This window comes from Pipistrellus hanaki (genome assembly GCF_964339955.1).
Source record: "Pipistrellus hanaki genome assembly, chromosome: 9".
NCBI lineage: Eukaryota > Metazoa > Chordata > Mammalia > Chiroptera > Vespertilionidae > Pipistrellus > Pipistrellus hanaki.
The window spans coordinates 17,888,553-17,906,086 of record NC_140511.1 but is presented as its reverse complement, the minus strand read 5'-3'; the positions used below and the strand labels follow the sequence as shown (position 1 = coordinate 17,906,086).

Genomic DNA, 17,534 nt, shown 5'->3' with positions numbered 1-17,534 from the left:
TTATATTTTAAAATTATATTTTATTAATTTTTTAACTATATTTTTTATTGATTTCAAAGAGGGGAGAGAGAGAGAAACATGAGTGATGAGAGAGAATAACTGATTGGCTGCCTTCTACATGCTCTACTCTGGTGATCGAGCCCACAACCTGAGCATGTGCCCTGACTGGGAATTGAACCCTGACCTTCTGGTTCATAGGTCAATGCTCAACAACTGAGCTACACTGGCTGGGCTACATTTATTTCTTAATGCTGGTTTTTTGTTTTTTTAAAATTTTTATTACAGAAAATTTCACAAAAGTAGAAAAAAATAGCATATTAAGTCTCCACATATCTACTGTATTTGATTTCTATTGCTGTAACAAATTACTATAAATTTAGTTGCTTAAGACAATGCAACCTCTCAATGCCACCCCATTTTGGCATGAAAGACACATGAGCAAGTGGTCATAATGGCAGGAATGGAGACTGTGCTTAGACCCAGCAGTATGGGCTCCCACTTATTAAGGCTGAATGTTCACCTTTGAAAGTCAAATCTAGCATAACGCACAGAAAGATAAATATCACATGATCTTACTTATTTATGAAATATAATAAACAACATAAACTGATGAACAAAAACAGATCAAGAGACAGAGAAACATCAATCAGAACTTCAAACCTCAGGGAAGGTAGGGGACAGTGGTGGTAAGAGGGAGAGATCAACCAAAGGACTTTTATGCATGCTTATAAGTCTAACCAATGGTCACAGACAACAGGGAGGTAAGGGTATGAATGGGGGTGGGGGAGTTGGGGGGGGGTAATGGAATAAGAACAGATATGTAATACCTTAATCAATAAAGAAATTTTTAAAAAAAAAGTCAAATCTACCTTCAGAAGAGACCAACACTTGAGTCATTAATAAAATAACATCCTTTGAGGATAATTGGCTCCTTGGTGGCAAGTTGACTAGATTGAAAAGGTCAATGTTAATTCGGGCAGGAATAGACACATATACTGGTATGGGTTTGCCTTTCTTGCAGTTACTCAGCACAACGTGCCATGCATTATCACATCAGACTAAGGTCCCACTTACCTGAAAAGTGGGCCCATGACGATTGCATCACATATCGCACCACCCAGCAGCTGCTGACCTGACAGCATTGGGATGGCCTGTTCAAGGCAGAGCTGAGGGAGCATTTGAGATCTTGCTTCCCAGTATATGTCATCAATTTGGTTCAAATAAATTCTTTAAAAAAATAAAAATTTTCACCATAAAAACTCTTACACAATTTTCTACAGGCTTGGACATTTCTTATGTGGACAACCTCTAGGCCTTTTCACTGCCATCTCCTCTGCTGGGAACTCTTCCATGTCTGTCTCATTTCTTTTTGTTGGTCCAATTATTCCTTCTGTCTGGTTGAAGAAGACTCCTCTGACCATGAAACCTGCCTAAAGTGCTCTTTTGTCCATTGCTGCACTGTGGCCTGATGTCTCAAACTGTGTTACAGTGGAATGGCTTTTCTACTCTTTTAGATAATTTCCTTTAGAGTGAACCTGCTTTCTTTTCATTGTTGACAATTCTAATCCTAACAGTGCCTGAAACAGCATAAATATTTCAGGAAAAAGTTATTGATCATCTAAACTATAGTTAACTTATTATTGAAATGCACTAATAAGTGTACAATATTAATTGAATCAATGAATTTCTTGTTTCAATGACAAATGTTCCACATATATAAAACTGTACTACAGATTTTTATGTGTGTAATATTTCCTAAAAATTAAATTACATAAGCAAATTTAGGTTTCAGATATTTTGAGGAATATTTCTTACACAGTCTGCTTATATGTCAACTGTATTCTTGTGTTTTTGTTTGTTTGTTTGTCTTGTTAAACCAAAGTTAGTGAAGCAAATCGAATAACAAGCTTATTTCTTTAATTTGCATAGCTATGATTTAAAAGTATAAACTAATAATTTTAGTAAAGCAACCAATAAATATAGAAGTAACTTCAAAAAATAAAGGCAGAGCTGAAATGTACAATGAGCTAGTATTGATTACATACTGGGATAGTTTTATTAAAATTATGGTACTTAAAAACATTAATTGAAGAAAGCTGGTCACAAATGACAGCATATTATATAATTCATATATATGATTCCATTTATATGAAATACCCAGTATAGGCAAATACAGAGACACAACATAGATTAGTGGTGGTTTAGAACCAGGTGGTGTGGGGGTCTGGAGGGATGTTGAGAGTAATAGCTAAAGATTTTGCAGATTTCTTTTTGAGGTGACAAAAATGTTTTAAAACTAATTCTGGTGATGGTTGCACAACTCTGAGTTTATGAAAAATCAGTTAATTGTACATTTTAAATGATGAATTATGTAGTAATTATATGTCAATAAAGCTATTATCAAAAATCTTTTAAAAAACAATGGTACTAATAATCATATATAACAGGCTAAGAAGCCCAAAACTTTTTTTTAATCCTCACCCGAGGATATTTTCCAATTGAGTTTAAGAGACAGTGGAAGGGAGAGAGAGACAGAGACAGAGAAAAACATTGATGTGAGAGAGACACAACGATAGGTTGCCTTCTGCACACACCCGGACCAGAGCCGAGGAACCTACAACTGAGGTACATGCCCTTGATCAGAATCAAACCTGGTACCCTTCAGTCTGTGGGCCGACGCTCTATCCACTGAGCCAACCTGTGCCCGTGCATTTACTGTTCCTGGTGATACCTGCTGCTGAGACGTGACAGCCCACCTTCATTGAGCACCCATCCATCTGGTTAGATGCTGTAGGTGATTGCCAGCTATCCCCAAGAGCTATATCACTTTCCGTTTGTCATATTAAGGCATTCTTCCTTGACTCCAAGAATGAGACCATTTCAAAGAGTCATGACCATTTCTAATAGCTAGTATCAAAATTAGCTTTTGGCACACTATGGGGTTTAAAACTGGCTTCTTGGCAACTTGATGGTTGTAAGAGTAATACTGGTACTAAAAATAAAACAAAAAAGGTGACATTTATAAGTGCTTACTATGTACTAAACACTGTTGTAAATACAGAATGGGGCAAATGCAGATTGGCAGTTGTGAGCGTGTGAAACAGTTTCTTCTTATTATCTATTAATTATTATATTTTTTTCATACTAACAACTGTAAGCCTACATTTGTCCCACCCTGTATTTTACATGAGTAACTGGTTATATGTGCAAAAGTTATGAACATTTCTTGTGTGTGACTTAATAGTTCACTTCAAAATTTAATAAGCTTTACTGTGTGCAAGGCTGAAGCATGACAAAAATGAACTAGAAAAATTCACAAATTCTGAATTACCTGTTAAAGCATAGTACATGACCATGATTTCTTTTCAATAATCCTGAAATCCAAAAACTCTAAAAACCTAATTCTTTTGATAATCATTTGGCAACAAAAATATCTGACTTTAATTCATTAGATTTTGTGTTTGTTTTTATACATACATTTTGCTGTGCATATACTAATATTTGGTTATGGGGTTCTAACCAACAGTCCACTAAGGTATGTGATATATAAGAAATTCCATGTTTAATTGATTCTTATTTGCACTTAATTTGTGAATACACACACATACATTTAATTGCAGTTAAATAGTTGCTTATTTTAAAAACACCACTAAAGATGGTTCACTAAAAATTGATAATGTAACAATCATCATTCTCATTCTTTTATTCATTATTTAAAATAAAATAACACTATTAACATACTTCAAAAAGTTTATACCATATCTCCCATTCTAAAAACAAAAACAAGATATGGTTATACCAAAACATGTTTGTTTCATGGAGTAGAACGGCATGTATAAATTAAAACTACACATTTGGAACCAAAATTTAATAGGGTTAATTTAATAATCACCATTTAGAAGTTACTGAATGTCACAATGTTTTAGGCACTAATTAAAAAAAAAAAAAAAAAAAAGGCAAAAAAAATTTACCCAGAAAGGTAACAATAAAGAACATTTAAAAAATATTTTTTGTTGTTGTTAATCCTCACCCTAGGATATTTTTCCATTGACTGTTAGAGAGTGGAAGGGTGGGGGATAGACAGAAACATTGATGTGAGAGAGAAACTAGTCAACACATTCATTGGTTGCCTCCCACACTTGTCCTGGAGCCTAGCAACCAAAGTGCTTGTCCTTGACTGGGAACTGAACTTGGGACCCTTTAGTCCTCAGGATGGCGCTTGATCCACTGAGCCAAATGGCTAGGGCTAATTTTTAAAATCTTAATTTTTTTTCATTTATTCCCCACCATAATTACATGTAGTTAGTGAACAAGATAGTGTAGTGATTGATGGAGATTATCACAGCCCATCACTAATGTGTCTATTTTCCATTGGATTTAGAAAGATTCTGAAGCAAAGAGAGCTATTTATCAGCTATAGAGTTTCCAAGTTAGCTTCTAGTTGGGAATGTATTCTATATTAAAATATAAAGGATCTAAATTTAAAGTCTTTACAGTCTTTTTTGTTCCTTCTTAAAGATTACATCTTATCTTTACATATCCAACTAAATCTCTCCAGGCAGTTACTTGGGACAAATGAGTTAGCTTATGAAATGGACCTTCCAATTTTCAAATCCTTCTCACTATGTCAACCTAAGGAATTTATTCAAATACCTGTGTAGTACACTTTTTGAAGTCAATGGAAGCTTTGTAATTAATCGAACCAAGGGCAATATAAAATCTGACAAAAGCACTCTTAAAATGATTTTACTAATCCACAGATTCAGTTTTTTGATGTTGTAAAGTTGAATAACTAGATTGGTAAAATTATCTTAATAATAAAGATGGCTTTGGTTGCCACACACAAAAATCATGGAGTAAACTCTCAAGATTCCAGGCTCAAGAAATCTTGTTTGCTACTATTATGTATATAAAGGTCACATTTAAAAACACTATGATTACATAATCATTTTGCCTTCAGCTTCTCATTTAATGAATCATTACATCACCACTTGCACTAAAAGTGTTAATTCAACTCAAGAAGAGCAATTTCTGTCAGGGACAAGTGTATCATATGATTGAATAGTTATTCATTTTTTAAAATAACATTTATTTAAAATATTTAGTAATTACACCATTCAGTAGTTTAAAATTTTTTAATTTAAATTAAATAAATTGTAAATTAAATAATTCCAATTATATCTAATTTATGTATATCTGACTTCTAAGACACTTTGGTCATGAACAAATATTTTTATTATTTTGGCATTATTATTCATATTCTATATAATAATATGTAAGAAAATATGTCAGCTATTTTACATATATATATATATATATATATATATATATATATATATATATATGGGTAAAGATATCTGGCTAAGTTTATACACATGTTTGGCAATTTGTTTAAGAACACAGATCTTTGTAGTCATTATTCATTTTAAAATTGTTTTTACCACAAATAGCTCCTCTATAACCTCAAAATGATTTAGCCCAATTTTAGTATTTTGTGGATTCAGTTAGGTCTCATTTCCCCTTTTCTCCACCACACACACAAACACATACACACTTGACACAGCATGGCAATGGAAAGAACACCGACTAAGGTATAAGGAGAACCAGCAGGCTTGGTTCTGCTCACGTGGACCTTGGTGGGGCCCTGCCTTCTCATTTGTTTCTTCTAATTCCTTAATTATATTCTGAATCTTAGAACAGATCATACCCTTTAGCCCAAATATTAGTATTACAAAATGTCTCCACTGAAAGTTAAATCACACTTTCTATTTTAGCTGTTTAACTTTATTCTCCTTTTGTAAGATGTTCACTTGTTTGAGTTTATGCCATTTTGGACTGATTGAAAATTATAAGATTTAATTTTTTAACAGTAAAAATAGATTACTTCACATTTTGGTGGACAGGTATTTGGTCAATTATAGTGTGAATTCACATGAAATCAATTTAAGGTTATCAAGGAAATGTTGACAATACAAATATTCAAAAATCATATAGTGATGTTATAATTTATATTTTTCTCTCCATAAGCACTATTAAAAATACATGAACCTAGAAAATGTACATGTATTTAAAAATATAATATCTACTTTGAAGATGCACAAAAACTAGATGCAAATATGACTTTTGCTTCAATTGAGTCTCCTGGGATTTCCCTTTCTAGCATTTGCTCTTTGGAGGAGCAGTGCTTCAGGATAAGAGGGCAGAGGGGACACATCAAAACAAGAATTCCCCCAGGTCCATGAGAACATGCACCTTCTGCTTTCTCTCTGCAGGAAGAGAATATGAGAAAACCAAATTCTTATCCATTGTAAATAGAACAGCATGCCCATGAGCAGCTGACACCAATCCCACATTTGTATTCTGCTTTCTCTATTTATAAATTTTTTCACATGATTCAGTTGATTCTCAAAGTAATTCCATAAATGGGTCATTTACAGGTGAGAAAACGGATGCTTAGAGAGGTTAAGTGACAAAGTACAGCAAAGGCAAGCTTAGAAGCCAGGCTTTTTGATTTCCCCTTAAATATTCTTCCCACCATACCACTTTGTTTTTCAAACAAAATGAAGCTACTACAGTTTAACAGTAAAAACCTCATGGTTCCAAAAAGTAAACTTCATGCTGCCACTCTGTGATAGGAATGGTTTACAGAACAGACTAGAAATGTATGCTATAAAATATTTGAGATTGTCATCAATACGTCCCTTCCAGGATGGGAATTTAACTAGTAAGTTCAAAATTAGGAAACTCAAAAGTCATTTTGCAGACTTACTTCATTATTTTATCTCTACTTTTACTGATGAGATGTAAAATATAACTTGAATGCTAAATGTATCTAACATCTAACCAACTAACCAGAAAAATCTTTCCTACACTTGTACTGGAAATGGAGAAATTTAGAAGTTTACTTGGACAAAAAAGCTATTTCTAAAAACCTTCTATATTTACCTATGTTGATACCTATTTTTCCATGTATAAGATGCTATATTTTTCTAAAATTGTTAGACTGAAAATCGAGGGGCGTCTTATACATGGAAGTCAGCCAAGAGGGAGCCTGTGGGTGCATAGCTGCCCAAACTGTGTCAAACAGGCTTCTTCCAACAGAGGCTTATTGATACTGACGTCAGCTGGTGCTGTAATTGGAGGTGGAGGAGAGTGTGCAGATGCAACAGGGACCAGATCGTTCTGAGCCCATAAAAATGTCAAAATACAAAACGATAAATACCGGTAAGTGATTGTCTTACTCTCAAAATTCAACTGAAATCAGTTATGCAAAAGAGCATAGAAATAGAGCTGCAGAGAGACAATTTGGACCCCCTTCCACTGAGTGTATGATCAGACAGTAGAGAAAACAGGAAGAACAATTCCTTAACATGCCAAAAAAGAAGAGGGCCTTAAGAGGAAATGCAGCAAAATGTTAAAAATATTGATTTCTTAATTTGGGGTTGGAAAAGTGGAGGGCATCTTATACATGAGGGTGTCTTATACATGGGAAAATACGGTAATTTTGACACTAGTTCAAGGTAAATTGCTTTTACTTGTTTGAAAATGTCAGTATAGAAATACATTTCTTTTTATTGTCTAAAACAGTATGCTGTAACATCAAAACATTCACTGATAAGTGTTCCTTTGTTTTTATCTTTATAAATATTTTCAATGCAATATTTTGCCTAGATCCTTAGATAGCTTCATAAAACAAACTTTTCAGGAGCAATAAATCAGAGAACAAAAATGAGTATAAAACTTATTTTTTTATGTTAAGGCAAAATTAAGGGAAAATAAATATTTTAAATGTTTAAAAAACCTGGTACTGTACCTTAAACAGTGAACTGCTATTTTAGTCTAGTTGATAACTCTGAGATTGCTTAATTTGTAAGTGAACAGTGCACTTTTAAATCACTTTATTATTCAATATTAGTAAATGAACAACAGAACATAATTCCTGATAAAATCTTTTCAATCAGACTATAGATGTACAAAAACCCATTTCAAACTGTCAAGAAAAATGAGTAATATTGACATATTTGGACATTAGTTCAGCTATATGATAACAAAGTAGGAAAGGGGGTAATTTGATAGTTCCAAGAAAAAGTTGTCTTCTTTGCCTGATATTTTAGCGAAACACCGAGTCTTGAAGTGTGAAATGTAAGCATAGAACTCTGGATCAAACACCTTACAAAACAGTGCTGATGGTGGTATCGATCCTGGAATGGAGTCCACCTGTTCTTGACGGTTCTTTGGCATGTTTGAAGTCAGCAGAAGCATCCTTTCCTGGGCTTCACTGCTTCCTCAGAAGAATGCACAATATTTGGAACAAAACCACTTTTCACCCCTTCCCAGCCATCCTGAATACAAATATCTCCCCTTTTGATAAGGTCATATATGTCTCTTGTCAGGATAGTGAAGGATTCCTCCACATTTGTAGCATCTTTTGCTGAGGTTTCTATATACTTCATACCACAGTCCGCGGACAGCTTTTCAGCTTCTTCCCTTGTAACTTGTCGTATTGAAGCTAAGTCGCATTTGTGTCCCACTAGCAAAAATACAATCCGAAATGGCTGTACATACATTTTTGCTTCTTCCAGCCAATCTTTCACATGTTCAAAAGATTGTCGGTTAGTAATGTCAAATACTAAAAATCCACCAACTGAGTTGCGGTAATAAGATCGAGTTATTGATCTGAAAAATAAATAGAAAAAATGTTGTAGAAGGACAAGTTGCACCATAATAAAATTTGAAGATACCTAACTGTGATTTAACTAGAATTTATAAATCAAGTATGTAGTGTCTTAAGTGAACAACCACTGACAGCAAACATTATTTTTAGATAGACAAATAAGCATCTCACACTAAGGATTGTTATTTTTAAATATATGAAAGAATAACTATTATATCACTGTAGTTAAAAATAGGCACACAGAAAGATTTGGTGAAGGGCAGAGGTTGCTAGCAAACCAGAGCTTAAGAGTATCTCCCAGTCATTAAATTAAACAAGCTCCTTTCTGTTAGAGAAGAAACAAGGGCAAACTTGCTATATATATAGTCCTATGCTATCCCTATTAAAGAAACAGAACATTGTTTGGTTTTTGATTTTTCAAAAGAAACATTTTTATTGATTTTAGGGAGAGAGGAAGGGAGAGGGAGAGAGAGAAACATCGGCTGCCTCCCACACTGGAACCTGCAACCTGGGTATGTGCTCTGAATGGCAACCTTTTGGTGCACGGGACTACAGTCATCCAACTGACCCACAATGGCCAAGGCTATGCAAGGGATTTTTCGTGTCTCCAGATTTAGTCTCCCCTCTTTCGGCTTCGGGAAGCTGACCCTTTACAGACAGCTTTCCCAGACTCCCTTGCCGGCTTGCTTGCAGTTGGGCTCAGCCAGTGGGAGGTGCCTGCTGGAGGCTGGAAGGGAGAACAGGTATTGACACCCCCCCAACCCCAACCCAACCCAGGCTGTGACTTGGCAGTGGTTGTGTTCCTCTGCTTCTGATCAAGGCTCCTGTTGGGTAGCTCCACCTGCATGGCTATGGCTTTCACCAGGTTCTGGAGATTTCATTCCCTCAGTTGTTCCTTGTGGCCAGGTGGTCAGTGGCTTCCCACTGTTTAGCTTCACTATCCTTTGTTGGTGCCCTTGACCTCTCCCACATTTCTGAAAATAGTTACTTCGTTAAACTCTTTTCAGATAATCTTTCAAGTGTCCCATTTGTTTCTGACTGAACATGAGGCAAGGTAGCAAGGCCTATACTGTTTTATATTTCTTGCCTTTTGATATGTTTCCTCTACCTAGAACGTCCTTCTTTCCCTTTTTTGCCAAGCAAATCTATGTCTCCTTCAAGAGTCAGATCTAAAACCATATATATGAGAAGCCTTTTCTGTCTTGACCTGTCCCACTCCACCTCTCTTAGGCTCTCCTCTTATATTCCATTAGACCTTTGGCATACTGCTAGGATATCAATTTTCAAATGTTTTAATTGGAATTGCTGGTATGTCTCCCACTAAATTCAAGACTCCTTGAGGTTCAAATATTTTTCATTTATGTACCTAATAATTATATTACCTGGCAAATGATAGATGTCACTTAATATTTGTTATACTGATGAATTTTATTGGAGGGAAAGCACTAAGTGTTATATGAGCCAGAGATTTCATATGTCTCATTTCCAAGTTGTCAATGATTTTTCGAATTAAGATCATCCTTAACACATTAAGCGCCCAGCCTGTTTTTTCTTTCGGACAGAAAGTATAGTGTCAGTCACCGGTGACTGATATGGCGCTTAACATGTTAAGCAAACTCATTTGTTACTTGATGATGCATCAAAGATCTTTGCAGAGGACCAGTGGGTTAACTAGTATTCTCAAATTTTGCAAACCTTCATTATCCCTATTGCTGAAATTACAGCTCAGTTATGTGACCCAATACCACAAGTACCATTTGCTTGGAGTTTGAAGAAAGTTATTTTACACCCATTTCTTGCCATTTCTTCTGCTTTCCTGTTTCTCCTAAGAATTCCCACCAGAGAGATTCTCAAGTGATTATATTTTAAAAATGTCTTTTTAAGGACTACTATAATATACAGTCATTGACAATAAAAAAAAAAATCTCCCACTCTCTTTAGCAGGCTACAAATAATGCAGTTCAGTTCAGGGTTGTTGTTTTTTTGTTTTGTTTTTTTTAATATTGAGGGATAACTGGTTTGTTATTGTTTTGCTACTCATCTTTATATGAGTGAATTTATGCTGATGTACAATGCCTTAAGAGTAACCTAACTAAGGTTATTTTATAAGATTGAAAGCTTTAATTTATTCAGCACTAAGTCTGCATTACTTTTATTCCCCGTCCTACTTAATTTACCATTTCTATAATTTTTAAAAACATGTATTTGTCCTGGCTGGGTGTATCAGTTATTTGGAGCCTTGTCCTGTGCACCAAAAGATAGCAGATTTAATTCCCAGTCAGGGCACATACCTAGGTTGCGGGTTTGATCCCCCGTTGGGGTGAGTACAGGAGGCAACCAATTGATGTTTCACCCTCACAATGATGTTTCTCTCTCTTTCCCTTCCTCTCTCTAAATTAATAAAATAAAATAAAAATCTTCAGATGAGGATGAAAAACAACAAGCAAACATGCTTTTGTGGTTGAAAACTCAATGTTGAAATAAATGCTTGCATATTAGGCAGGGGTATGTCTTACACTCTAGTACCTTGTATTTAGTTTTGAAAACATTTGGAATATAGCTGGCAAATAATTCTGTAAAATAAAATTATAGCAAAGTATATGCAATTATGCTATAAAACAGCCCTTATTAATGATTAGTTAGAATAAAGGGTCTCAATATGACACCTACCATTTTCTATCCTCCTACCTAATAAAATAGTAATATGCAAATTAACCATCACTCTGCTCCACAAGCCACACCCACCAACTATGCCCACCAGCCAATCAGAGTGAGTATGCAAATAAAACCAACCAAGATGGCTACAGCCACAGAAAGCAGGAGGGAGGCATTTCCCCAGCAATGGAAGAAGCCAAGCTTTCCACCTGCCCTAGCCAGCCTAAGCCTCCACTCAAAACTACAAAGTTTCAATTATAGAAGGTAAACAAATCCAAACAGAAACGGCTGCCACCACAGAGCGAGCAGGAGGCTTGGCTCCACTCCTGGTTACAAAGTTTCAATTGTAGAAAGTAAATATATCCCAGATACCAGGGCCTCCATTTGGGTCACTGGGGGGCATGGCCAGCCTATAGACCACCACAGGCTCCTCGCCCAGGCTGCCCCACACCCCAAGGGAACCCCCACCCTGATCTGGGACACCCTTCAGGGCAAACCAGCTGGCCCCCACTCATGCACCAGGCCTCTATCTTATTTAATAAAAGAGTAATATTCAGATTGACCATCACTCCAACACACAAGATGGCTGCCTCCATGTGGTCAAAGATCCTGCCCCTATGTGGACACAAGATGGCCAGCAGGGGAGGGCAGTTGGGAGGGACCAGGTCTGCAAGGGAGGGCAGTTGTGGGTGATCAGGCAAGTAGGGGAGGGCAGTTGAGAGGGACCAGGCCTGCAAGAGAGGGCAGTTGAAGGCGATCAATCTTGCAAGGGAGAGCAGTTAGGGGTGAACAGGCTGGCATAAGAGGGAAGTTGGGGGCAAATGGGCTGGCTGGCAGGGGAGCAATTAGACATCAATCAGGCTGGCATGGGAGTGGTTAGGGGGTGATCAAGCTGGCAGGCAGAAGTGGTTAGAGGCAATCAGGAAGGCAGGCAGGCGAGCAGCTGGGAGCCAGAATTCCTGGATTGTGAGAGGGATGTCTGCCTGCCTGTTTAAATGAGCAGTCAGACATCCCTTGAGGTGTCCTATATTGGAGAGGGTGCAGGCTGGGCTGAGGGACAACCCCCTCCCCTGCTCCCGTGCATAAATTTCATGCACTGGGCCTCTAGTATAATAATAATATAATTGAACAATAAGACAGTGATTTTCAACCTTTTTCACCTCATGGCACACATAAACTAATTACTCAAATTCTGTGCCACATTAAAATATATAATTCACATTGGATTATTGTTATGTTGGCTGTTGTCATTTTTTAATTTGACATTCTAAGGGAAAAGCGTTTGGTGCCTCTGACTAAACAGCCAGGTATTGCATGTTGTCAAAATTCTTGCGGCACATTGGTTGAAAATCACTGATTTCGGGGAAGAGACAAGCTTTCAGGCTGAAAACTGAAACTTGAAAGACAGGCCTTACAGCGAGGGCAAGGAAGCATCTATCTTTCTTTGGATCTCCTCTAGAGTCAGGACATTTAGATCTCTAGAAGTTCTTGAAGGTATTATAAAGAGGTAGGGAATAGATACTAAACCAACGAGGTAGGTAGGGCTCCCTGTAAAGAATTCAAGAGTTGATGATAAGTAGCAATTCTTTATAAGCAATGACATCTTATTGCATGTTACTTTATGTCTATTTCCTTGTGGGCTTTGAAAGTCTCACAGAATGAATGGATGATTTAAAGAAAGATAAAACTGGGAAAAAGAGAAGGGAGAAATATATGAATGGATTACAATTTGGTCTCAGGTGCATTATGGAAGAATTAAGAGTTATGAGACTATACTCTGGCAATACTAATAAAAGGGATACAGCATACCCTAAGCCCAGTGTGATGGTGGTATGATGGGTTAGGTGAATTATGAAGGACATGGATCAGGGTTATAAGCTCTTAGCCACATCTTCTTCCTCCCAAGTGGAAGACCTGGTATCCTAATATATAAAGAGCCAGGTGCTGTTACAACCACACGGATGACCGGTCACCATGAAGTGCATGGGCACCTCTCAGTTATAGGGCAGCAGAGGTCAGCGACAGAGGCCAGGGTAGGCGTAGGGACCCTAACCACACACGATTTTGTGCATGCTGGGCCTCTAGTGTGTGTGTGTGTGTGTGTGTGTGTGTGTGTGTGTGTGTGTGTGTATGTGTGTGTGTGTGAATATATATATATATATATATATATATATATATATATATATATATATATATATATTAAACCTACCTAGCAAGTTACACTATTAGCAACTCCTATCCCACTTTCAGAGAATAGTCTTCTCTCAGAATGTTTTCTCCTCCTCCTGCCTTACCTGAAACTGGCCTGTCCCTGAGAACAGTCTTCCCTGCAGCAAGCTCATGTTGCTCATTTCATAGGATCAGGAGGTACCTTCTGCCTCCCCAGTACCACTTTCGGATAATGATTCTCTCCCAACCCTGTTGTGAAAAAATTCCCTACTCCTTTGAGGCTTATGCCATCAGAATCATCTGTTGTCATCTGCCAACTGCTTGGTCATTCTCCATGTTCTGAAGACTAGCACTCTGTTTTGTTTCCCTTTTGATCTCAATTCCTGACCTTCTGATCACTGTTTTCAGGATTCACTGAACTATCTGATGTCATCTTTAAGTTTCTTGTCATTAATGAACTTTCCCCTTCATTCTGCCTTTCTTATCCACTTCCTTTCCATCATCAGAATTGCTCACTACCTCAAAAACTGCAAAATGTAATCTACTTTTTTTTAATCAATATCTCATAGCCAACAAACATGTTTTTACTATAATTCTTTAATTTAGTTTTTAAAAAATATTGATTTTGAGAGAGAGGGGAGAGAGAGAGAGAGAGAGAGAGAGAGAGAGAGAGAGAGAGAGAGAGAGAGAGAAACATTAATGTGAGAGCTGACCCGAAGTGCCTATAGCAGACTGGAATGCTCTATCAAGCCTAGGAAAGTTCCACTAGACAATTACAGGAGTGGCATTTTGGAATAAAAGCATGCTCTCACTGTCAAGAGCTATTTCATTTTTGAGAAACCATTTGTAGCTTACAAACCTTCTTTGATAAGAGACCAAATAAATGCCTGGCTGCGGAATACCAAGTGACTGCAGCCTAAGTGCTCTTTAAGAGCTACGTGTTCTCTGACTCACCAGGCTGGAACTTTGTCACCAAGCAGAAGTCATAGATATAGGCAGGAGTGGGGTTGGAGCCTGAGGGAACCCAGAGGAACAAGGCTCAAACACCAAGCACACCTATTCCTGCAGCACCCTCTCAATGTATGGCCTTATCTGGATTTCCCTATAATAAAAGAGGGGGAAAATTCAAGTCTGTCTCACAGATGGCTGGAAACAATATGGTGGCATTGGTCAGCCCCATTCAACTTGAAGGTCAGTGGAAAAGATAACCATCCCACGTGTGGAACTTCTCCCAGAGGAAGAGATGGAGAGATGTAGGTAAGAATCTACACCAACTCATGAGCAGAGAATAAGGGTTTGACATATTGCAAAAATACAACAAGATTGGAGGACTGAAATAGGAGGTATCGGGGAAGAGGTATATAGATGGATGTGAATACTTGCATTCTATGTGAATAGTCACCATAAACCCCTCTCTATGGTGTTTATAATAATCAGTGAAACAAAACATTCTGTCCTACGGTTACATCAGTAACTGGATGTGGTACTTTACGCTGGGAGGGCCATCATGGAGGGGACACTGATATGTCCTCACTGTAACAGATATTTAATCTGGATTCAAATGATACTTGTACCACTATCCATGAACTTATGGAATGCCTTACATAGCCATGGTATCCCATACTTTGATACAGAACAAAGACTTCACTTAACAGAGGAAGAGATAGGGAAATGGCTTGGTGCCATGGAATTCAGTGATCTTGTCATTGTCACATCTTGTTCTATAAAACGATGGAATGGGTATTAAAGCTTTGCGGACCAATAGTTTTATTGCTAGCTTTACCCAGTGGCCAGGTAAGTTTCTATTGAATGAGTACAAAAAACGTTTTACATAAATGTTAAAGGCTTGCTTTAAAATTGAATAACCATTGGATTTTGAAATTTTTTATTACAAGTGCTTACAAGCTAATATCTTTTTAAATTATGATAGTTTGCAAAACACTGTGTAATAAGAAGCGAGAATCCTCGTGATCCGTCGATTCAATTATGCTCATGTCCAGATTTGTAAAATTTTAGCATGATCCTTAAAGATGTATATGAACCAGTGAGGAATAAAGTAGATGGTATTCTCCATCCCCATAAATAGATGCAGTGGTTTGGGAAACAAGGGGTGAAAATGGGGTTATGCTGCCTCTCACAATTACACTTACCGAGTTACTAAACGTTTTTTGTTGCCCCTAATTCCTGTATTTCTAAACTATGCTGATATAAAGGTTTAGTATCCAAGGGAGAAATGCTTTCACTAGAGAACCACATGATGCTCTGAATTAGCTGAGCTGCCAACTGGCCATTTGGGGATTCTTTCCCGCCCCTTTTTTTTGTTTATCCTCCCCTGAGGATATTTTCCAATGATTTTTTAGAGAGTGGAAGCGAGGGAGAGAGACAGAGAGAGAGTTCCTAATAATCGATGAAACAAAACATTCTGTCCTACAGTTACATCAGTAAACTTTCACCCCAGTTTGGGCTCAAAGAGGTCTTGGTGGAGAGATGGAGGCCATGACTGGGCTCAACAGGGACTTTCTCTGACATGGGCTGCCATTGCTTAACACCCATTTTCCCAGCAGCTACTGACACATGGATTGGTTGCCTCCCACACATACCCCTTCGAGGGCCAGGGATCTAGCCTACAAGCTAAGTACGTGTTTTAATTGGAATGGAATCCGGGTCCCTTCAGTCTGTGGGCTGATGTTCTATCCACTGAGCCAAACTAAGCTATGATCATTTGGGAATTCTTATGGAAGTGGGTAAACAGGCCAAAAAAAGGAACAACAATGTTGTGGGGATCACCTGGTCTTCTCTGGTTCTTGCTACCCAGAACTCCTGGGATCTTTTGGTTTATTCTAGGCATGGTCCCTCTAGTTTCCCACCAAGTCTCTGTGCCTCAGATATGCTTCCAGTTCCTTTCATTTCTGATTAAGGTCTTCAAGTTGGTTTTGTTGCTGGCAACCAAATACTTGGTTGACACAATCTGCGTATATTTTATAAGAAAAGAATAATACAAATCAAAGTCACAAATATTTAAAAATTTTTAAGTTTCATGAGGCCAAAGTTCATTATTTTTAAAAATTGAAAAACATATGAGATCTACCCTTAACAATTTTAACTGCATAGTAGAGTATTATTAACCTTGGCACAATGTCGTATAATAGATCTCTAGACCTTTTTCTTTTTCTTTTTTCTTTTTAAAAAAATATATTTTATTGATTTTACACAGAGAGGAATTGAGAGGGATAGAGAGTTAGAAACGTTGATGAGAGAGATACATCGACCAGCTGCACCCCCCCCACTGGGGATGTGCCCGCAACCAAGGTACGTGCCCGCAACCAAGGTACGTGCCCTTGACGGGAATCGAACCCAGGACCTTTCAATCCGCAGACCGACGCTCTATCCACTGAGCCAAACCGGTTTCGGCTAGACCTTTTTCATCTTGCATGACTGAAACGCCATACACCACTGAACAGCAGCTCATCTTCTCCTCCCGCTCCATGGCAACCACTTTTTTACTTCCTGCTTACATGAGCTTGCCTACTTTAGGTCCCTCAGATAAGGGGAATTGTGAAGTATTTGTCCTTCCTTCTGTGACTGGCTTGTTTTACTTAGCATAAAGATTCACCTATGTTATAGCATATTATAGGATTCCTTTTTTTATGGCTGAATAACAATCAATAATATGTTTACATAACATTTTCTTTACTTATCCACAAAACTTATTCTTATATGTATGCTTGCTTTAGAATAGAAGTGTGGTCACCTTGTTTATGGAAACATTTTTGACTGTTTAATTTTCCTCTTTAACTTTATTCCTGAAATACATAGATAAGTGATATTGAGAGCACTGAAGTTTGCTTACATTTACACTTAGTTACTTAATATAAGAGCAGTGCAATTAAGCGTGGATTTAGAATTTTTTTTGACGCAAATGACAGGATTACTGACATTCTAAAAAAATGTAAATGACATCTCAAATTAAACAGTTATTCAGTTTCCTGGAAGGTGCTTAAAGCAGGATGGTGTTGTCATATGAAGGACAAAAGTC

General features: G+C 37.3%; 1 protein-coding gene across 1 annotated transcript in view; it reads right to left on the bottom strand.

Annotated features, from left to right (window-relative positions):
- Positions 1-111: 111 nt before the first annotated feature.
- The window catches only part of RAB39A (RAB39A, member RAS oncogene family), a 28,297-nt gene continuing 10,874 nt past the window's right edge, over positions 112-17,534 (bottom strand). The window contains exon 2 of the mRNA XM_084895166.1: positions 112-8,676. Coding sequence (XP_084751292.1) covers positions 8,250-8,676 — 427 coding nt within the window. The 3' untranslated portion in view covers positions 112-8,249. The remainder of the gene's footprint in view (positions 8,677-17,534) is intronic.